This window comes from Grampus griseus (assembly GCF_964374135.1).
Source record: "Grampus griseus genome assembly, chromosome: 6".
Taxonomy (NCBI): domain Eukaryota; kingdom Metazoa; phylum Chordata; class Mammalia; order Artiodactyla; family Delphinidae; genus Grampus; species Grampus griseus.
The window spans coordinates 19,480,274-19,503,337 of record NC_139000.1 but is presented as its reverse complement, the minus strand read 5'-3'; the positions used below and the strand labels follow the sequence as shown (position 1 = coordinate 19,503,337).

The 23,064-nt window shown below is 53.1% G+C and overlaps 1 protein-coding gene across 1 annotated transcript in view; it reads right to left on the bottom strand.

Moving 5' to 3' along the window:
- Positions 1 to 2,489: 2,489 nt before the first annotated feature.
- Positions 2,490 to 23,064, bottom strand: part of AKNA (AT-hook transcription factor) — a gene marked incomplete at its 5' end in the record, with an annotated part of 38,299 nt that continues 17,724 nt past the window's right edge. Inside the window, 14 exons of the mRNA XM_082657171.1 lie at positions 2,490 to 3,556; positions 7,484 to 7,676; positions 7,945 to 8,061; positions 9,639 to 9,734; positions 11,182 to 11,328; positions 11,988 to 12,103; positions 12,765 to 12,941; positions 15,921 to 16,083; positions 17,924 to 18,135; positions 18,766 to 18,872; positions 19,730 to 19,976; positions 20,810 to 20,986; positions 21,087 to 21,241; positions 22,523 to 22,730. Of these exons, the coding sequence (XP_082513297.1) occupies positions 3,313 to 3,556; positions 7,484 to 7,676; positions 7,945 to 8,061; positions 9,639 to 9,734; positions 11,182 to 11,328; positions 11,988 to 12,103; positions 12,765 to 12,941; positions 15,921 to 16,083; positions 17,924 to 18,135; positions 18,766 to 18,872; positions 19,730 to 19,976; positions 20,810 to 20,986; positions 21,087 to 21,241; positions 22,523 to 22,730 (2,359 nt within the window). The 3' untranslated portion in view covers positions 2,490 to 3,312. The remainder of the gene's footprint in view (positions 3,557 to 7,483; positions 7,677 to 7,944; positions 8,062 to 9,638; positions 9,735 to 11,181; positions 11,329 to 11,987; positions 12,104 to 12,764; positions 12,942 to 15,920; positions 16,084 to 17,923; positions 18,136 to 18,765; positions 18,873 to 19,729; positions 19,977 to 20,809; positions 20,987 to 21,086; positions 21,242 to 22,522; positions 22,731 to 23,064) is intronic.

Sequence of the window (23,064 nt, the reverse complement as noted above, 5' to 3'; positions counted from 1 at the left end):
TTCATCTGTAAGTAGATCCTCATCCGTCCTTAAATCAGGCGAAGTGAATTGCGGACACGTCCGAGCGTATGGACTGTGCCAGGCTTGTGCTCACCCACAGAATTACCTACCTAGAGCCCAGGGCTCCATCAGAGAAGGGAGTCTGCCTCAGCGAACAGTGGATACAAAAAGACAGCAGTCTGAGCAGAAGGAAAACACTGAGCTTATTCTACCTCAAAACATCACTGGGGGGGCTTCCCTGGTGGCGCAGTGGTTGAGAGTCTGCCTGCCGATGCAGGGGACACGGGTTCGTGCCCCGGTCCGGGAAGATCCCACATGCCGCGAAGCGGCTGGGCCCGTGAGCCATGGCCGCTGAGCCTGCGCATCCGGAGCCTGTGCTCCACAACGGGAGGGGCCACAACAGTGAGAGGCCCGCATACCGCAAAAAAAAAAACAAAAACAAAAAACATCACCAGGAGTTAAAATAAAAGACGCGTTGTTAGTCAGAAGTCCATGCAGGTGAGACAGGAGGGAGACTCGTGTAAACACGAGCACGTTTGGACCACCGTTCATTTCTTTCAGACTCAGCTGTATGTTTTCAGTTTTTCACCCAGCAAGGCTTGCCCAGTTTGGACACTGTTGAGGAGGAAACTGGTTTTAACGTCAGCACGTCACAGACAACCTCCCTTCCTGACGCCCCCTACTCCCCACGTGTCCCCACGTGTCTTCTTCAGCTCTGATCTAAGCCTGGGCCCCTGGGAAGGGCATGGGGCTCGTTCACACTCGGGAACAAAATGGAAAGATCAGTCTTTCACTTTGCGAGGGAGCTGGGACGATCCTGACGAGAGTGGACATGGTGGGATAAAGGCATGGACAGGGCAGGAGTGAGGAGACCGCAGTTGGGGAGCAGCTACCCTGAGAGCACCTGGTGAGCCAGTGAATTGCAGCAGAGGCCGCAGGCCCTGTGGAGCGGCTCTGGAGGTCCTGGTATGAGATTGCAGGGGGACTCTCATCCGAGCTCCCTTTACTGTGTAGGGCCCTTATTTAGATGTCAGCCTGGCCATCTGGGGAGGCGAGTTAGGAGGGCCCAGACCGGAGGCAGGAAGACCTACACGGAGGCTGCTGTGAGCATCCTGGAAGAGGCGGGTGTCTGGGCCAGGGCAGGGGCAGGATGGGGGAGACTCGGAGGACTTGGGGCCAGGCCAGAGGGGCTGTGTCTCCATGAGGTGTCCCCAGAGTGCCCACCTGACACCCAGGAGGAAGGTAGGATACCTAGGGTAAGGTTGGTCCCTCGAATCCAGCCATCTTGCAAATGTGCTTGGAGCCCTCGCCATGGGGCCACGTCTGAGGCTGGCCCACTTAGAGGCATAAAGAGGACTGAGCGTCTGAAGCCAGGATTCCAACAAGGAAGGATGGTCTCCTTCCAGACACAAGGGCTTTGTGACGGTCACGTGAGGGAAGCAGCACCACACAGGTGGCAGAGAAACTGGGCTGAATGATTGGAGTAATTCTATGTGCAAGCGTCCTAAGCCATTTGGAGTGACAGGACCATAACCCTGGCTCCTGACACCCAGTCCTGTGGCTCACGGGCCAGTGTCCTCCAAAGAGCCACAGAGCCAAGACCTCAGCATCCTTTGTTCAAAGCTGCAGCCATGCTGTGCCCAGGGCACTGAGGCTGGAGACACTGCTCTGTACCCCCCCCCTCGGGCTCCCCCTTCCCATCCACCTTCCCATGAGGTTGTGGATCTGGAGGCTCAGAACCAACAAGAAATCTCCCATCTCGGCAAGATGCTGTTTTCAACTCTCCTGAGAAGGATCAGCTGGAAAATGAAATAGAAATGAGTCCTGGAGGGCCGGGAGAAGCAAGTGAGATGAGAGGTGGGGAAGACTGAAGAAAAGGCCAAGGGAAGGGGAAGCAGGAGCTGGGGAGGAAAAAGTCATGGAGGTTTAAGGAGGAAAGAACAGTGACAAAGTATATGGACTTTGGAGTCAGACCATCGTGAGTTCGTGCATTCGGAACCTCGGTCTCCTCATCAATAAAATGGGCGCACAGTGGGTCACTTAGCTCAAGGATTGGCATCTAGGAGGCGCTCAGTAAATGGCAGCTGTGGTTGCTGTTTTCTGCCAGAAGGAGCACTGGAAAGAGAGTCCGGGCTCGTGCTCTTGCAGACACCAATTTGCTGTGTGTCACATAAAAGAAGCTTGGTCAGACGGCCTCTCCTCGCAGGCCCCTCCAGTGGAAAGCTTTATGGTTCTGAGGGGGAAAGCTGGAGAGACAGAAGGCACTGAAGGGAGGTAGGCAGGCAGTCTGGAGATGTGCACCCAACCGGCCCCTCGGGGGAGGGCTCCACTTGGCACCAAATCTTTCACCCCACAAACTTGACTTTAGAAACCACAAGTGGATGACACACACCACAGATGTGGGCGGCTTTGGGAATGTTTTTGGTTTTGGCTTTCATTTCTTAAGATCAATATTCACTCTTCTTTATTTGCTCTCATAACGAAAATAGATTCTTTAATGTCCCAAATATACAAATATCACTGACGCACACACATACCAGAAAAGCTGAAGTCTGAGCTGCTACAAGGTCAGGGAGCAGGAGATGGCCTGGCCTCATGGCCACAGACAAGGACCTGGCAGGAAGCTGGCCGCTGGCTCAATTCCACGGGGGTCCCAGGGTAGAGCCGGGGGTCTCGGGATGAGGTACTGAGGGGGACCATGGTGGATGGCTTTCTGGGCCCTCCGGGGGGTGTCTCCATCCCAGCAGACCCACGGGAAAGGCCTCTCAACTATGGAGAAGCTGGGTGTGTGTCATCCTGAGATATCCCAATGGCCTCAAAGTGCCCCACTAACCACCAGTCACCAGGAGAAAGGTCCCCACCACGTCCTTCCCAGAGACACCTACTCTGGAGTGGCTGGTCACAGGTGGTGGACAAGTTTTCGCCAGAGACCCTGGCCCTGTCCCTTCTTATCTGGCCTCCTAAGAAGAATCCAAGACCAGGAAAATGCTTCAGTTTGAAAAACAGGAATCTGTCCATCCATATATAAAATACATATTGTTAGCCAGAGATGGACACATGCAGGACCAGGAGCCTCCCAGAGATGGCATCTGGACAGATGGTGGCCTCAGTCCCAGCACCTCCTTCAGGGCTGGTCCCTAGGAAGTGACTTCTCTGGAGGACCAGCTGACACCCTTTCCGTTCTGGAAACACGGAGGCTGAGCAGGCAGGGCCGGTGCGGAGGGAGCCCTCCTCACGAGGGTCTGCGGGGCTTCCAGGGCGACAGGGACTGCCCAGCCCTGCCCACCGTGCGTCTCTGAGCCTTGAGCGCAGTCAGAAGAGGCAGGAGCCCCGCAGGCCGCGGGCCTGGCGCAGGTCGGCCGACAGGGAGCGACTCATGAGCTTGGTGGTGGAGCGGACGCTCTCGGCAGCCTGGACCGCTCGGCTCAGGGCCTTGTTGAGCTCCTCCAGGTCCAGCTGGATGGAGTGGCGGGGTCTCCCGGCCGGCCGAGCGGAGACTGCGGGGGGCCACTCAGCAGCTGCTCGGGCTGAGGTAGGTGCTGCAGGCGCGTAGTACCTGGGGAGAGACGCGAGTGCGTTCACTGACCGCGGAGAGGGCTGGGGGCTTCTCAGCCCCAGCTCGGCCCCTACATTCTGAGTCTCAGTTTCCTCACCTCTAAAATGGGAAAAAGGAGCCCCGCTGAGGGATGTGTTAGAGGGGTGAAGCAAGGTAAACGGGAGTGCCTGAACTAGAACAGTCCCCAAAAAATGGTCTGTTTCATCTACCCGTTCATTGAACAAATGCTAATGGAACATATATGTGCCAGCCAGTGCACTAGGGCCTGAGGTCATCACGGTGAATGAACAACACGGACCCCGTCCGCTGCCTTCTTGGAGCTTCTAGTCTGAGAGCCTGGGAGAGCAGGCTCACCCCAGGCTCTGGAGCAAAGCCCCTTCATCAGAGAGGTCATGTATGGAGCCCTATTTGTCAGGTGTGGAGCGCTGGAGAAACGTGATAATAATAATTAGGATTCTGCAGGAGTGAGAGGGTCTGGCTCCACTCATCCCCCCCAGCCTGGTCCTGCAGGAATGTATGGTGTTGTTTAAAAGTTCTGGGGGGCTTCCCTGGTGGCGCAGTGGTTGAGAGTCCGCCTGCCGATGCAGGGGACGCGGGTTTGTGCCCTGGTCCGGGAAGATCCCACATGCTGCAGAGCGGCTGGGCCCGTGAGCCATGGCCGCTGAGCCTGCGCGTCCGGAGCCTGTGCTCCGCAACGGGAGAGGCCACAACAGTGAGAGGCCCGCGTACAGCAAAAAAAAAAAAAAAAAGTTCTGGGGAAAACCGGCTGAGGAGCCATGAGCTGAAGCACAGGTTTCTCCAAGAAATGACAACTGCATTCCTCCAAGGATGCCAAGTTTAGGGTTCAAAGAAACCAATGCTGGGCAGGAAGAGGGCGTGGCACCTGTGGAGTAAAGTGTGTAGGAGAGAGAGGGACAAAGAAGCATGTTCCCTAAATAGAGCAGGAATGGGTTTAGGAGAACTTGGCCGGAGACATTCACTGGTGTTTTGCTTGGCACACTGTAAACTCTGGTCTTATTCCTGACCCTTCACTTTCTAAATTGCATTATTGCACAGTGTGAAAAAAGGGCTTTGCTAGGATCTGAACAGATGTCTCTCCAAACAAGATGTACAAATGGCCAACAAGCACATGAAAAGATGCTCAACATCATGAGCCAGCAGGGAAGTGCAAATCAAAACCACATGAGATGCCACTTCACACACTCCCCACCCACTGGGTGTCCTCAGAGACACTCACTGCTAAAAGCAAAAAGATAGCCATGAGCGTCTGTGAGGATGTGGGGAGACAGGAACCCTCAAACCCTGCTGGTGGGAGTGTAAAATGGTGCCACTACTTTGGAAAGCGGTTTGGCGGTTCCTCAGTTAAACACGGCGCCTGGCCTGGGGCTGGCAGCCTCATCCTCAGGACCCGTTTGCCAGGCTCTGAGATAAGCCCTTTACCAGCGCTGTCTTGATTACTCGGTAGGTACTTTTATACCTATCTTACAGATGAGCAAAGTGAAGCTCGGAGAAGCTAAGTGACGCAGGAAGCTCCCCAAATCCTGGCCACCCGCACGACCATGAACAAGCTACATCATTCTCAAGGGGTCCGTTTCTCCATGGAAAACAGCCATATTTAGCTACCTCCCAGGGTAGATGCAATAGGAAAATTCAGGTTAAAAGCTCGGTATGCCCAGCGCGCTGTCAATGTCAGCTACTGAGGACTCCCCCAGAGTCAAAGAGCTGGAAGGAGCAGTACTGGATTTAAACCCAGAGCTACTTAGCTCCCAGGAGATGCTGGTACGTATCATCTGAACTGAATGAATGGGCTTCTTGAATCCAGTTCCCTCCTTAAGGGCAGACTAGCTGGTGTAAGTACTGGGTTCTCACACACCCCTGCCTTCTGATAATTCTGACAACCAGCTTGGCCTGAAAGTTACCCCAAACTCCCCCTAGGGCAGAAGCTACAAAACAGAACAAACAACAACCAAGAAACCCCCCAAAACCAAAAAACTGGCTAGAAAGCCTCTGGTGCAGAGGCTATAAGGTGGCTGGCCAGCAGGCGGCAGCACAGGCCCATTCAGCTTTCTAAGGGTTCCTGGCCTCAGCCACTGAGCACGCTCGGTCCTGCTGACCGGCAGCTGGAGAAACTTCAGGGTGGCATCAGCCCCAATTCCAGTAGCATTAGAAGCACTGTGGTTACTGGCCACCTTCTATGTACTATGGGCTTGCTATGCATCAGTTCATTTAATCCTCACCACAACCCATTTCACAGAGGGAAAAACTGAGGCACAGGAGCAAAGTGACCTGCTGGCCTGGTCTGTTGGGCACTAAAGCTCAGGGTCTTTCCCCTTCCCCACGGCCTGTCCAGGCCTGAGGACACCAACCTGGCTAGTTCTTCCCACAGGTCTGAGCCTGGAAGGATCTGGAATGACCTCAGAAGTAGAGACCCATGGCTACCGTGGACGCTCAGAGCTTTCTCCTGGGCCACCAAATTCCAGGCAAACCCTTTCCTGTCCAACGAATCAGAGGCCTGAGCATGCAGTATGGCCTCTCTTAACTGCTGGAGCAGAGGGTTCCTTAACGACCCACCCCGTCTCAGCTGAGAGGAAAGCAAGAAACCGCACTGTAGGCAGGACTCCTCATGGAGCTGGATGGAGCCTGGGCCTCTGCTCCTGCCAAGCGCCAGCCCTGATGGAAACTCTGGCCTCTTGCTGCTCACAGACACAGGCTTCTGACAACACACCACTGAAGAGGACCCCCGACCCAGTCATTTTACAGTGAGGGAAACTGAGGCATAGAACTAGCTGATGACAGTCAGGAGAAGGAGAAAGATCTCCTAATTCCAGGGTCCAGGCTTTTTTTTTCCTGCACAGTCCCATCATGTTGAAGCCACCTTTCCTCATTTTTTCCTCTTACTAATGACACTATTAACAGCAGCAGCATTTGCTGTGATGACAAAAGCTGCCGTTTATTCAGCAAAGAGCATTTGCTGGTACCGCACTACGAACCCCACAAACAGCTCGTGGGGCTCTCGCCACCTGCCTCATTCAATCCTCATACAACTGTACGTGACTGAGACTCTGACCCCATTTAACAGATGGGAAAAGCGAGGCTCAGAGAGGAAGTAGCTTTACCAAGGCCACACCACTAATAAGCGGCAGACCGGATGCCAGTACAGCTCTGACTCTAAAACCTGGACCATTTCCGCCTCAACTGCTGTGCTTTTTCTGTCTTGACTGATGGTACATCCAAATCCATGTGAAAAGTGATTGCTCCTCTGGCCGTGGACCTGACCCGTATGCCTATAAACTGTCAAGGCCATCGGGAACAAGGAACATCTGAGAAACTGTCTCAGCCAGGAGGAGCCTGAGAGATGTGACAACTAAATGCATGAGGTAACTTTTGGGGTGGGGGGGATCCTGGAACAGAAAAAGCACTTCGGGTAAAAACTAAGAAACCTGAACGAACTGTGGACTTTAGTTAATAACAATGTATTAATCATGGTTCACTAACTGCACTATACCATATCAAGGTGAGAAGTTTATAACAGAAGAAAATGTGTTTGGGGGGTGGTATAGGAGAACTCTCTGTGTTATCTGTCCATTTCTCTATAAATCTAAAACTGTTCTAAAAATAAAGCCTAGTTTTTGAAAAAGTATTACTTGCTCTCTGAGAAGTCCCATAAGGAGATGGAAGATGGTTAAGGTCCTAGGTCCCCCTGAGGCCCTCTGCCAGCCTCCTTCACTGCTGGGTCCCCAGGGCCAAGCACTCTCACTGGTGCCCAGGGAGCATTCGGGGTTTGTTGAGTGACTGCATGAGTGTTGGCGGGGGGAAACACAGGACTACTCAGTGCCCGAGTTCTCAGCTACCCAACTCAGGTCTGAATGCTAATTGTTAAGCGATTCAGACAGAAAGGCTAGGAGGGCTGGAACGGAAGGTTCTTACACAGTGGCTGATGGATAAGGCACGAGGGGAACCGAGGAGACGTAGGCAAAGGCAGGAGGGGCTGGCGCTGAGGGCGCGGCAGCCAGATACCACAGTGCAGGAGGCGGCGCGGGCGACGACCCTGTCCGCTTGCTCCTTTGTTTGGGGCTGGAGGTAGAAGATGCGTTTCTCCTGGTGGCGGCCATTTCCGGTGCTGTCAGGGAGGGACACCAGAGAGACACAGTCTCACCACTTGGGAAGATCCAACAGAGAACAGAGGGTCCTCCCAGCCCCACCAGCCCCATTAGAGCTGGACACGGGGCCGGCCATGCCGGGAGTGCCTCGCTTTGGGGAAGCCAACTCTCATCCAGTTTGCTCCATCCCAGACTGCGCAAGCTGCCACCCCGGCTAAGTGCCCCCTCCCAGGGGCCCACGCCAGAATCCAGGGGAGCTGGGGGAAGAGACGGAGCATCTGTCCCTACCAGAGCCGGCTGAGTCTGGGCCCTCCCCCTTGGAGGAGGACCCAACTCGACCACACAGCGGACATCGCTGGGTCTCAGTGTGAGATGGTCCCAGTGGGTCCTTGGTGCCAGCATCACCTGGAAGAGGAGGCAGAGATGTCAGGAGAGGCTCATGTCTAAGTCACTGGGCCCCCACAAGCCTCCCGCAGCACTGAGCTTCCCTCAGGGACCACTGCAGAGGAGACAAGCGGCCCCCACTGGGTGACAGCAATATTGATGGTAACCATGACACTGAGAGGCATCTCCTGAGCCAGGCCCTCTGCTCAGGGTCTTCATGCATTAGTTGAACAAATCCAACAAGCCACTGGTCTAGCTACCATCATCACTCCCCCATTTTACAGATGGGCAAACTGAGGCTGCAGAAGGTTGAATAATTTGCCAAGTCTCAGAGCTGGGAAGCAGTGGTCCTCTGTCTGATCTCAAGCCTGGTTCTCCCGACTGGAGCCCTTGTACCTACGGGTCATCCTCCACAGTGACACAGGCCCATTCTCCAGGTGGGACCAGCCCACAACGGCCCCTGGGCACCAGGGCGAGTCAGCGGAGGCCTGGTGAGCAGGAGAGTGGGCATCCTGGTTCTCTTCCTGTACAAATCCTCAGCGCCACAACTGGGAGAATTCCAGGGTCCATCTGCTTCTCCTTCAGGCCTCAGCTCAGCGTCACTCCCTCTGGGAAGTCCCACCACCCACCGGGCTGAGTTATGTGCTCCCCCACCCCAGTTCTGACCATTCAGTTTCGTCTGCTTAGCTGAAGAGTTTGTTAGGGACAAGGCCCAGGGCCCAGTATGGGAAGGTGCTGAATAATGAATGAGTGGCAGGCTTGCTGGGACTCTAGCAAAGGCACAGCCATCTAGTGGTGAAGAGCCAGGGCTTTAGAGTCACAAAGACCTGGGTTCAAATCCTGCCTCTACCACTCGTAAGTTGTGTGCCCTTGGGCAAGTTACTTAACTTCTCGGAGCCTCAGTTTCTTCACTCATATAATGGACATAGTCATAAAATGTGCAAAACCTACTTCATAGGGTTGTGAGGATTAATGTTAGTACAACCCTTAGCATGTTGCCCTGTATATAGTAACGGCTTGATAAACGACAGCTCCATCATGATCATCATTATTGCTTGAAAGGGCCTCAGAGACCATCTCCAAACCTTTCATTATGGATGTGGACCTGAGGCTCAGAGACGTTAAGGAACTGGCCTAATGTCACATAGCGTGTCGGTGGCAGAACGGGGACTAGAACCTGGTGTCCATATTCTCAGGCCACTTCTCTCCCCACTACTCTTCCCCTAAACTCTTGGGTTTGGGGGAAAGAGTGAGGAGTGGAGGGAGGACAGAGGGGAGATAAGACAATCAATGCTGCCAGCCCCCCCTGCTGCTTGCACCCCTCCCCGCATCAGGACCTTCTGGAATCATGTTCATGTCTTCTCTATGTCAAGGTGAAGGAGAGTGGCTTCAGGCAAAGCACCTGGAGGAATAGATGTGAGGGCAGGACTCCCTGGGAGGGCTAAGAAGACCAGAAAAAAAATCTCTTTCCCTTGTCTGGATCTTGACCCGCGCACAGCTCAGGGTGGCCCATGTCTGGCCCAGCTGCACCCCCAAGGCCAAGGGCAAGAAGCTGCAGCCTCGTAGCCTTGGCCGCTTCTTCAGGTACCATCCCCTACCTGGATCCTCTGTCCTAGCGGGTCGGCAGTGGGGACAGGAGACTGGGCCACTGCCTCTTGGGACAGTCTTGGGGGTCAGAACATGGTACTCCTGGCCTGGGGAAGAAACCATGACAGTCAGTGTCAGTTGGGCGTGGATGCAGAATGGCGGACGATTTAGAAGAAGGATCTCTCTCCTCTTCCTCCAAATGGTTTAACAGTCTCCCTCTCAATCTTTTTCTCATGCACACACACACACGTGCACACACATGTGATATATGTGCATAAATATGTAGCTATGTAATTGGGCATGTACATATACACATATACATAGAAACACTTTTATTTGTCTGTTTATTATAAGCTCTCATCTCAGATCCTATTTAGGGACCAGCCGCCTAGTTCTCGATATACAGAAGCAACCAACAAATGCAAGCTCAGTCAGGATTGGAGAGCAGGCCGGGAAGACAGGACAAGCAATGACACAGTGTGACGCTACTCCCGCATACCCCGGCTTGCTGGTTAGGATTAGAATGGCTTAGGCATGGAGTCAGTGGTGTTTTCTCTGTGCTCCAAGCAACTGGAAAATAGGGATAGTCATACTGTGGGTTTCATAGGCTTGTTGGGAGGACTGAATGGGGTCATATCCGTGAGGTATCCTGCCCCACGCCTGGCAGATGTCAAGTGCTCAAGGTTATCAGAAGGTTGGACAGGGTCTTGGGACTGCACCCAGCCCGGCCATCCCGTGCCTCGTCCATCCCTGAGTCTCAGATAGGACCTTCAGAATGTTTCCTGATTAATACTTTTTTCTCTCCCCTCTGCCGTGCAGGGTCCCCACTTTATACTCTGTGTGTGTTGCATTGGGGCCCCTGGACGCGCTGCTGCTTTCACTTCTAACCCTCGGCTTCTATCTGCTCAGCTGGGAGACGTTGTATCTCATTTCCTGCCTTCTCTGCATCGTATCTGAGGTTAACAGCCCTCCCTCCCAGTGAGGTATGGGTGAGAGCCACGTCTATAATTTACTTACTATAATTCACACATTTACTCTAATTGCTTATTTGTTACTGGTCTTCCCTGCTATGCAGTCGGATTCATGAAAGTAGGAGCCGTATCCGTATTTATTTTAATGTTAAGCACTCTGAAATCCTACTATGTGTCACCTCAAGCCTTACTATGTGCCGGGTACCCAGTCGGTGAGACACGGGGCCCCCTGGGGAATCAGAACCTTAAGGCAGTCCAGGAGTGATTCCGTTTTCACCCTGTCACCCAGGCCCTGCAAACGTCAAGCTCTCCTTAAACCACTTCATGAATGACCAGCTGAATGGGCTTCCCCAGAACCAAGCATGGGCCCCGTCAAAGGGGAGGCCTCAGAAACTGTTTGCTGAGTGAATGAATGAACAAACACACCCAGATTCAAAGAGACAATACTCCCCGATGTTTCTGTATCACACAACTCATAAAAAAATGATAGTATTTCAATGGCCCACTGGCTAAGTGGGAGAGCTTTCTCAGGACAGAGACCAACCTGGGGACCATGCCCACCCAACGCCCCCTCCTGGCCCACCTGTGTATTGGCCCCGGAAGGTGACCCTCTCTGGCCGACCGGTGCTACCCACTCCTCTCCTTCTATTCCGAGCTGCCTGTGGACTGTCCTCGGTGGTCTTGCCCCTCTCAGAGAACAGCCTGGGGGAGGCTGGCTCAGATTCGGAACCTGAGGTGGAAAGAGGGGCATCAGAGGAGGAGGGGGTGGGGGGGTCATATAGTTTAGGGAGTGGGTGGATCACGAGTTCAGGCTCTGGGGCAGGCTTAGATTTTAAACCCAGCTCTGCCCCTTAGTAATCACAGCTGACACATCTGGACCCCTGGCCTTGTGCTGAATGCTTGGCATGCTTCATGGCACGTACCCTCACAGCAACCCCAGGAGCAGACGCTATTATCACTGCACTGTTAGCTGTCCGTTTAACTGTGCAGGGCAGGTGAACAACCTGGCCAAGGCCACACAGCTAGAAAGGAGGGAGCTGGGGCCACTGATTCCAGAGCCATATTCCTTCAGGCGAGTCCCTTGTGCTTCCGGGCTTTGGTGTCCTGATCTGCAGAACGTGGATAATACGACCCATCTTGCAGTGACGATTAAGCAAGATGATACACATACACAAAGCCCTTACGGAAACCGCAGCTCACAGTACGTGCATAGCATACTGCTGCTGTCATTAGAAGTACGTGGTATTTCAGAGCCCTACAACTACCTAAAAAAGACACCCGAAACCTTCTGCAAGTTTCCTCTAGGGCTGTTGCTGTAGTCCCCGACCACTTAGCCAGCATGCCCAGACTGTGGCCTCCAAAAATCAGTCCAGGCGGGTGGTCACTTACTCAGGGACAATCGAGGCACCTCCCGAGGCACCAAGGAGGACCTGGCTTGCCTCCTTCCTGCGGGGACTGCTTGCTCTGCGCCCCCAGGCTCACCAGACAATCTCTCTGTGGATTTACTAGCAAAAGGGAGAGAGAGAGAGATGACGTCACTGGATGAGGTCTCATGCAGCCTTTAAAGATGATCAGTGAGAAGCCCAACCCAGAGAAACGCTTATAACATAAGGAAAGAGGAGAATACGAAAGTCAAAACCGAAGACTCTGGAGTCAGACTCATAGAAAATGGCTCTGAGCCTCTCTGCCCCTCAGTTTCCTCATCTGTCAAATGGGGATAATAGGAGCAATGACTTCAGAGGGTTGTTGGAAGGACTGATGAGACAATGTCCATTAAAAATGTTAACATAGTGCCCTCCAATAGAAATACTCAGAAGTTCGTTAGTTAAAGATGATTTTATAAGTCATCATAAGTGAATAGCTGCTGAGTGAGTGGGTGAGAGGGTGAGCGTCCTGAAAGTGTTCTAGCTCTTCACTTGGGTGATGAGTTCAGGGATGTTCACTGTATCATGCTTTATTATTAACACATATGTTTAATATATTCTTCTATGTATCAAATATCACATGGTAAAAAAAAAAACGTAAGAGTGAATGAATGAGTGAATAAGCGAGAGAGGGATGTGGCTGTGCCTGAGTCCACATGTCTGGGGAGAGCCAGAGGTTGGCCAGCTTGACCCTCTGCAGCTCCCACCAGGGCACAGGGGCGGGAGTTTGGGGTTCACCCACCTGCCATAATGGGACCCCCAAGTGGCTGAGGAATCAGCTGGCTGGTCCCGGGCCCGGGTGGGGTGGTCAAAGTTGGACGCTGGGCGCTTCGGGCTGCCCTGGAGGTGCTGGTGCAGGCTGTCCTCCAGCCGGAGCCGGAGCCGGGAGACCTCTTCTTGCAGCTCACGGATGGCCTGGCTGGGGTGGGGGGGGGGTGGAGACAGGAGAAAGAACAGATGCACAGTGAACATGGCTGCAGCCGCCGCCTGAGTGCTGCCCGGATGCCAGGTCTTCGTCCTTTTCCAGCAGGCACCGTCCAACTCTGCTGTCGGTGGACTCTCGAACTTCCCTGTGTGTCCGCTTTTCTTGCTACACATCGTGACACCCCTCTGAGTTCGTGTCCCTCCCTAAGCATTTGGTGAGCAAAGCAGAACCTTCTTTGAGGTTTACCCAACCTAGCATGCAGGGCCTCTGTGTAACTATTCTGAAACACCAGTGACAAATTCTCAAGATAGAGATGAGGATGCAGAGAAGAGAGGGCGTTGGCTCAAGGTACACGTTAAAATTTCAATTCGGACCTGCCTCGGCCCCCGGGCTGCCCTCCCCTTCCTCAACCTCTGTCTGTAGAAACCCTAACTATCTATGCAGGCCTGGTTCCTTCCCGCCTTTGCTCAGCCACCCCTCCTGGGTTCCCCCGAACATTTCCTACATTGTTCAAGCCCATCTCCCTGCTCCTGGCGGAAGATGCTTGTTTATCTGTCTCCTCCACCAGACAGTGAGCCCCTGGCAGGCAAGGAGTGGGCCTCCCCATCTCACAACCGCTGAGACCTCATAGATGCTCAGAGAGCATCTGGCCTCTGAGATGGCCTCCAGGCTCCCAGAGCAAGCAGAGTAAATGTGTGTGTGTGGAGAAGGGACAAAGACACACGGTGCTTCCCATCGCCCACTGAACGCGAGCAGGCTGGAAGCTGCAGGGGTGCCAGAGGCAAGGCTGCTGTCATGCTGGGGAAGCCCCCAAACACAGCCCAACCTGGGACTGGCGCGGTAGCTCACGAGCCACCAGCATCTTGGGAGTAAATCCTGTTTGCATTTCTCCCCGATCGGTCCCTGAATCTCTAGGGTCTCATTCTGAGGGTGTCGCTGGCACTGCAGCAGCCAATTCTACCCAGACACTGCTACACACAAACCCCCCTACACACGGGGCATCAGAGCCCGGGCTGGGCACGGCCGTCCTCCAGGCTGAGGCAAGCTCTACGTCTACTGTTCGGACCAGCTTCCGGGGTGAGGGCTCCCCTCAGGGTTAGTTCTTGCCTGGTGGCCCCTGGACTCTTGGGGGAGTGTCTCCTGGTGCTGGCTTCAGCAGACATCAGCCTTCAGATGGGTGCACAGAGGAGGCGGGAGACCTCCCTCTGGCCATGGCCTGGCGCTGTGTGCGTCTAAGGGCAGTTGGTTCCCCTGGCAATTCCCAGGGCAACGCTTGTTGGGGTTTCCAAGGCAAACCATGAGGGTGGCGGCTGCAGGAGAGTGAGAACTCCGGTCACCAGTTAACCCCTGAAAGGCAGGGCTGAGGCCCCGTGATGGGTGCAGGACTGGGGCGGCTCTGGCTCCCTGTCCAGGCCAAAGGCCGCTGAACGAGAGCCTGGGATTTGGAATACCCCCTTAGGCGTCACTTGTCCTCTCTGGCTTGTTTCTACCAGGATCTCGGTCTTCCTGACCTAATCCTTTAGTGACTGAGTGCCAGCTGGCACCTATAAGTCATCTTTCCCTGCAATTTTACTCCCCCTTCCTAGGTTCCCCATCTCCGCATCAGCATCCAACTGGTTGGCCAGCCAACAATCTGAGTCATTCTAAACCTTTCTCTTTCCCTGAACACCCCAAAAGTTAACCAACTCCCAAGTCCTGTGGGCCCAATGCCTAATTATCTCTTTTCAAATGCACCTCCCTTCCCTCCCCACTGGCCCCATAACCTCTCTCCTGGGTGCGGCAACCTTCTCAGCAATCCCCTGGCCTCTATTCTCACCCTCACAGTGGTCAGAGAATTCTTTCTAAAACGTAAACCCAACCACGCCTCTCCCTGGCTTAAAGCCTCCCTCATTGTCCTTAGGTGAGACTTTCTACATTCATGAATATTCAGTGAGCACCTTTCCTGAGCAGAGCCATCACCCAAACTTCTAACCATATGTGTCTGAGGCCCTCCAAGATCTCCCCCAGGTCTCCCTGTCTTCCTCTCTGCTTTTGTTGTTTCACACCCCACCTCATACTTGAGGATCCGGCTATAATAAACATTTGGTGCCTAAAAGGTGGCAGGCACTCTCTCACCTCTAGGCCTTTGCACATGCTGTTCCCTCTGCTGGGATATTCTTTCATCTCTCTTCCTTCCGGTCTCAGCTGAGATACCACTTCCTCCAGGAAGCCCTCCCTGAAGCCTCTGACTGGGCTAGATGCCCCTTCTCTGTGCTCCCACAGTCCTTCAGCCCTGTGCCATCATACTGGGGGTGCAACCACCTGTTTCTTGGTCCGTCCTACAAGATGGTGAGCCTTACAAGCTCAAGGACTGTCTTGCCCACTATTGTATTCCCAGGGGCTGGCAATACTGTAGGTAAATAAGCCTCTCATTCCCCTGTAGATATCAGAGGAGACTGCAGGAGTGAACTTACTCAACTCAGGCCTGGAAGCCAACACCCCACCCCAACAAAGGCCTGTGACTGATTATTGGCCAAAAGCTACTCAGAGGAGAAGTAAGAGGACTGACTAATCTCTTTTCCCATTTCTGTTTAATGAAGCAAGGAGAAAACTTTCTCAGTAGAAAAACTGCACTTGGATTAAAAATGAAAAATTGAAAAAACTGTCCCTTCTCAGTTCATACGATGAATGCGTAAACTGCAGAAAACACACCCCTGGGAAGTGCAGACCTGTCTTGGAAGGGAAATGTTGGGGGACAGGCAGAGGGGTCTTAGCACCAGCAAGGCGAACCTCTAGGTCATTTCCCACCAGCTGGAGAAGCGTCCTCAGAAGCTAGATCCATGACATCCCACAGGAGCAGCCCTGAGCTGGGAGGCAGGATGCCTGGGTCCGTCTGGCCTCAGCACAGCCACCACTGGATGGAGACCCTAGAAAGCCCGTGCTTCCCGGCTCTATGATGAGCTTGAATCCGCAGCGCCCAAGTATGCAACTTACTCTCGCCCCGTCCTGGTGAGGAGGAAGGTGGAGGTGGTCTCTGCGGGCCCATGGGGTGGAGCGGCGGCTGCAGGGGCCAGGGTCGGGGGTGGGCTGATTGTCGCGCCATGGGGGAGCTGCTCAGAAAGCTGCTTTCGGCCCTTGAACTCTGAGCCAGGGACCACTAGGGAGGCAGAAAGGGGTCAGAGTGAGTTCACACAGAGAGGACCCGTGAAGTGAGAACCTGTGTGGGTGGAAGGGTGCTGGGGGGGAAGAGATGGGACCCGGCTGAGGTCATGAATGAAGCTCCTATCGAGGTCGATGACCCTCAAAACAGGAAGAAGATGTGGGTTTTGCTGGGAGCAAAGCGGGCCTGCAGAGCTGTTTATAACTAGATTTCCCTCCCCCATCCACCATTTCGGCATCAGATCCAAGTCTCCAGGGCCTTCCCCCTACAAAGAGGCCCCCGCTCCTCCACGAGGGCCCCCAGACTCTGCATCACCAGGGCGCTCTGGGACTGGCTTCGGAGCCTCACCTCCCTCTGAAATTAGTCACACCTTTGCCTGTGTGCATGTTTCTTGGGGGAGCATTCAAAACTTTAACTAGCCTCTCAAAGGGATGGGTGACCAGAGGTTAGTTACAAATCACTCATCTGGCCCATGCATTAAAACAATGAGCCCTTGGAAGACTAATCAGCATCTATAAAGGAGCAAACTATCGATTCATGGAGCAATCTAGATTAGTCTCCAGGAAAGTACGCTGAGTGAAAAAGAAGCCAATCCCAAAAGGTTACATATTATACGATTCCATTTCTATAACGTTCTTGAAACGACAAAATTACAGAAATGGAGAACAGATTAGTGGTCACCAGGAGTTAAGGAGGTGGTGACTGTGTCTATAAAAGGGCAACATGAGGGACCCTGAGACGGTGGAAATGTTCTGTGTCTTGACTGAATCCATGTCAATATCTGGTTGTGACATTGCTCTATGGTTTTGCAAGATATTATTATTGGGAAAAACTGGGGGAAGGATCTCTGTGTATTATTTCCTACAACTGCATGTGACTCTTTAATTAATTAAACTTTTAACTAAAGTTAAATTTCAAATTTTTAAATGGTGAACCTTAAGAGGCAGAGCTAATCTGAGAACAGTGGTTACCTTCGGGAGGTGTGGGAGTGACTGGGAAGGGCTTGAGGGGGGTCTGGGCTTCTAATCGTGTTGAGTTTCTTGGTCTGTGGTCACTTCGAGAAAATTCATCAATTTATATTCTTTCCTGTATGTTTTATTTCAATAAAAAGTTCACAAGCATTTTTTAAAGGTAAAAAATGAAATCACAGATTTTATAGACACAGTGTTCATGACACGGTGTTTAGTGAAAAAAAGGAGGTTACTGGGACTTCCCTGGTGGTCCAGTGGTAAAGAATCCACCTTCCAGTGCAGGGACGTGTGTTCGATCCCTGGTCGGGGAACTAAGATCCCCACATGCCGGAGGGGGGGGGGCAACTAAGCCTGCGCGCCACAACTACTGAGTTCGTGCGCCTCAATGAGAGAGCCCACGTGCCGCAAACTACAGAGGTCACATGCTCTGGAACCCGTGCACCACAACTAGAGAGAGAAAACCCGCACGTCACAACTAGAGAGAAGCCCACGCTGCAACGAAGACGCTGTGTGCTGCAACTAAGATCCGATGCAGCCAAAAAAAAAAAAAAAAAGGAGGTTATTAAACATTCACGTATAATATCCCATTTCCGTTTTAAGTATTTGTAAATAAACACACACACACTGACAAAGAAAACAGCTCACAGGTTCTACACCAAAATGTCAGCAGTGACGGTTTTTAGCTTATTGTTTTTTCTTTTGTTCCCTTTTGTCCACCTTACCTGCAATTTCAAATTTTCCTACAGTGAACCTGTAAGATATTTTGCATCTAAAGGGTAATGCAAGTTTTCTTACGGATTTGATTTTTTTAACCCATGCAATCCAGCCACCCCCAGGTTCTGGCCAACCCAGATGCATCCACTCACCCATCTCAGCCGCCAGTGCCCGCTCCAGGCAGAAGCTGGGTGTCCTCTGCCCGAGAGGACTGTCCTGGCCAGGTGGGAGCCTCTGGGCTCGGCTCCTGGGTATGATGGGCTCAGAGGCTCTTCTGGGTACCGGAAGACCCCTGGTCTGGTGGTGGGAGGTTGCATCTCGGGGCACAGACGGAGTGAAAGACTGGGCTAATGTCCCTCGGGTGCTGGGAGACCATGGAGGGAGAGACACGCTGAGGTCACACAGACGGAGGCCACAGTCACCGAGACCCTCCACATGCTAAACCATGCACTCCTGACCTTTGCGACTTGGCACCCCTGGCAGTACAGTATTTCTGAGGATGCATCCCCATTATACATGCATTTTCTTTATAAACTGCAGAAGTGTACATCTGCCTACTCACACAAAATTATAAAGCTCAACTTAGTTTTTAGATAATATACAAAGAAATAAAATTTGTAACCCTTCCTTCCCAGGCAGCCCTGGGTAGCCCGAGGGGCCTGCATCCAGCTTTGGAGACTATCACTCTACCTGGTGGCTCTGTCACGCCACCCTCCCTACAGACCTTATTCATTCATCATTTCATCATTCATTTGCCCAACAAATATTTATTTCCCAGTCTGTCGATGATTGGCGGAGTGACACTGGGCAAGTCGCTTTCCCTTTCTGAACCTTAGTTCCCCTCTATCAATAAGACAGGGGAAATGAACCATCCTTGAGGGGATGAAGTGTGGGCTCTGAGAACGCCCAGGCCATCTGTCCCTGTTCTGAGCTCACAGGCACTCTGATTCTCAGGCTATCTCAGGTGTGTACACTGATGGGGTCCCCAGGATACCTGATCTGGGAGAACCGGTGCTCTGGGGTCTGAGTGAGGGGCGACACTCTGCTGGTTTCTGAGCCCACAAAGCCACTGTCTGTCTCGGGGGATGCCATCCAGGGCTCCTGAAAGAGACAGCGTCCCTTTAAATTGGAGAAATGTGCTTGAGGCACACTGGGAAACCCTTCCCAAGTCCTGGCCTGGGCCTTACATTCCAGAGGCTCACAGACAGGGAGGCTGGCCCAGATCCCAGCAGCCGGGCCCAGGGGGTGAGGGTCCTGCAGCACGAGCACCCAGCCAACCTCAGGGACTCCACGCCCCGAGAAGACCCTGAGTAAGTCCCGCTTCCCTGAGAAGTGGGAGCCAGGGCCCTTGGGAGAGATACTGAGATATCCTGAGTTGAGAACAGAAAGAGGAGCAGAAACGTCCCGTGGCGGGAATGGGATTCTCATGTCCACACGGCTTCCGGGCTGGGCCTGGAACACCTTGGTCCTACCTGACTGCAGAAATGCCCGGGCCTGATGAATTGGGAAAATAAACTTGATCAAATACGCACACCTCCAACACACTGCATCTAATGCAAGGTGCAAAGATGGCCAACAGAGAGACATGTGTGCCTGCCCTCAATGAGTTCATGGTCGAGTACAGACTCCTTACCATGGGCTCATTGGGACTACAGGTGTGTGTGTGTGTACACATGCATACGTATGTGTTTTTCTATGGGAGGATCCATCACATAAGTCACATTTCCACAGTGATTTGTGATTCCTGCAAATCGCAAGCTCTCAGAGGAGAAAGGGGAGCTCCTGGCGGAGGGACGGGGGTGTGGGGAGCTATGGCACAAGCCCTGAATGTCGGGCAGGACTGTGACTGGCAAGGGCAGGAGGAGCAGGCATTCTGAGCAAAGGCCTGGAGGCAGGAGGCTCCAGGAGATGCAGGGAATGGCCCTGAGGCTCAGCCCATGCCCCGTGCAGACGCATACCTCCAGGTGGGGCCCGCCAGCTTGGCACGGAGACTTCGGGGGAAGGCGCTCAGAGATGCCACTTCCCTCTAGGCTGGTCAGACTGCTCTGGTGGGACTCCGCAGACTTGGTGTCCTGAGGTGGGGGGGGCCTGCTTGGGCCTGAAGGAGCTGCCTCAGCTTTGTCCAGGCCCTGCAGGTGCCTGTCTCTGCCCACGGATGCGTGGAAGTCTGCTGGCTTCACAGACGCCATCTGCTCCACGGTTTCCCTGGCAGGGAAGGAGAGGCACACTGGCCCTGAGCCGTGGCATGGGCTGGGCAGCCCTGTCCCGGTAGCCACACAGTCTAGGGCACAAGCTCTGGAGTCAGGAACCCCTGCGTGCCCACGCTGGTTCCGCCACCCTCTCGCTGTGTGACCTTGGGCAAGGCACCTCCCCTCTCTGGACCTCATTTTTCTCAACTGTAAAATGGGGATGCCTACAAAACCCACCCTATACAGTGCAGCAGAGACTGTGGAAAGAGATGCGCTAAAGCATCCTTTCCCAGGCTTCTGGAATTGTCTTCCGTCTTCGCCCTTCCAGACATTTCCATCAACTTTTTCAATCTACTCAAAAAGACTTTATGTCGCTGTTATAAACAGAAGACCGGTATTTTGTGTTACAAATAGAAACTAACTTTGCAAATAAATACAAGGAACATGAAAACAATATTATCATAGTCTAGATACATCCTGTTGCTTAGTAAAGGCTCTGGGCCTGACGCCTGCTTGTTTTCTTTCTCTTTCTCTCTTTTTAAAGGAAGATCAAGAGAGGCACTGAAGACATAATAGCCCTAACTGAGATTCCTCCTTGATGGCCATGGAATGTCTGAGACTGACAAGGAGAGTAATGTTATTTAATGCTGCATCTGTCCTACCAGAAACCTCGTCCCACAACACCCAATCATTTCAAGTGCTATCAATGGTGCATGTTGCACGTTTTAGAGAGACACTGAGCTACAGGTCAGGAAGGCCGTTTCTGAACTGTCTAGCTCACTATGACAATTTCCACCCCTGCGGTTTCTGAGCTGGTGTGGGACAAGCGGGGAAGGCTCATTGACATACTCGACGGGGCCCCCGTGACTTCTCTCAGCCTGTGCTGGGGGCTGTCTGGTGGGGAGCCTGGTGGCCTCTGCTTTTCCTGGAGCTGAAGCTGGCCCCTCAACTTCCAGGGTGTGGCCCTGCCCCTCCCCCTCCTCCTCCAGCCTCAGGGCTTCTGGGAGAGACTTCACACTGAGGTACCTGCAGAAGAACACAGAGGGGCGTGACTTCTGCCCAGCAGGGCCAGCAAGGTCCCACCACTGGACCCACCACCCTGGCCTCACTTCTGGTGGGCACTCACCGCTCTAGGAGGCCGTGGAAATCGTGCTCCACCCGCAGCTCCTTGTGCCCGACCGGGGTCGGGAGGCCCAGCAGCCTGTCCTCTACTTCATTGCTGGTAGCGCTCAGATCCAAGTTCACGTGCAATGGGTGGAGGCCAGCGCTGATGGCGTCAAGCTGGGGCCAGAAAGGAGGAGGGGCAGAGATTCAGCAGACATCTGAGACCACCTTTTAAGGACCCACCTTATGCCAGGCTCATGCTGGGTGCCAAAGAGTAAGAAATAGGTTAAGTTCACTAACCTATCATCCTTTTACGTGTGCACAAGTAGGGACTGGGTCATGCGACCTTTGACACTGACTGCCGTTGATGGAGGCCCTGCTACGTGCCAGGCGCTGTACAGACATCACTTCACAACAATCCCACCAGTACCTAGGTTATTACAACCCATTTCACAGACAGGTAACTGAGGCTCAAATGATTTGCCTAAAGTCACACAGAAGTGAGGGGCAGAGCCTAGATTTGAACCCAGATTTCCATTCCAACATGGACACCCAGCCCCTCAAAACACCTTCACCATGGGAGCAGGGGAGCCCCTCAAGATGATGCACTCGAGATGACTGTGTCTCATGGGGTTGTGACGTGGGCTAGAGAGAATTCTACAAAGCCCCTTCCATGTACAGCCCTTCTCTAGTGTCGCCACCTCTGTGAATAGTCCCCATATTCACCCAGGACTAAAGGTTAGAAGCTTGGAGGTCATCGTTTGTTCCTTTCCTCTCATCACCAATCCAAGTCCAGTCAAATGTACCTTCTAAACCTCTCTCAAGTCCATGCACGTCTCTCCATCTGCCCCACCACCTCCCCGCTTCGGACCTACCTGCAAATCCTCTGGTATCTTCTCCTGCTGAAAAACTCAGCAGAGTTTAAGACCATCCCCTTGATGTGACCCACACATGTACATCCTGAGGCCCCTGCCTGCCTCCCCAGCCTCCTCCCCTCTCCTGCCTGTCTCCCCTGCCTCTTAGACCCCTCCGCAGGGTCCATACTCTAACCACAGGGCCTTTGCACAGGCTGTTTGTCCTGCTAGATGGCTTTTCTGCACCTAGTAATTCCTACTCACCCTCAGATCTCATTTAAACATTACTTCCTCAAGGAAAGTTTCTCTGACTCCCTAAACTCAGATATGTTACCCTGTTATCTACTCTCATAGAACCTCATAATTCTCCTTCAGAGCACTGATCAAAATTATAGTTAAGTAACTGGGTAACTAGTTCAACTAGACAGAAAACTCCATGAGGGTACAGGCCACCTATTATTTCAGTTGTTTTCTACTGAATTCCCACCACGTGTCATGAGTCTTGGCACATGGTACCAACTTCTCAGACATGTCATGAAGAAGTTAATGAATGGAGAAAACAGTGAATGAAGGAACAGTCCAATACGGTTGGGCAAAGAGGTACCTCAGGGCAGAGGGTCTGGATGGCGGGCGTGGGGGCTTGCTCCAAAGGAGGGGGCAGGCCCGTTGGCTGGAGGGGGGAGGGCACAGCTGGGGAGCTGTCCAGAGCCAAGTCTGACCCGGCTGGCTCAGGTTCCTGCTGGTTCTGGTCTATGTGGTCCTTCAGCTCATCCAGGCGAATTCCCAGCTGGAATATCTCTGCCTCCAGCTCCCTGGAACGAGGAAACATCAGGCAGGTCTGGGAGGCTGTGCTTCAGAGCAGAGGCCCCAGAGATGCCCGTGGAGAGTGCATCTGACATCATAATCTAGATTATGTGGAGAGCAAAATCAACAAGGTGAAAGTGGACGCCACTGGGAATAAGGAGGCCTCAGCCTGAGTCCCCTTCTGCCACCATCTGGCTGCAGGAGCTTGAGTAAATCCCTGCCCCCTCTGGCCTCAGTTTCCCCAATGTCCAATGAGGGGCTTTATAACTCTTATCTCCAAGGTCACTTCTCACTGAAGGGAGTTCCAAAAGGACACAAATCTCAGCCTTCAAGTATCCCCCA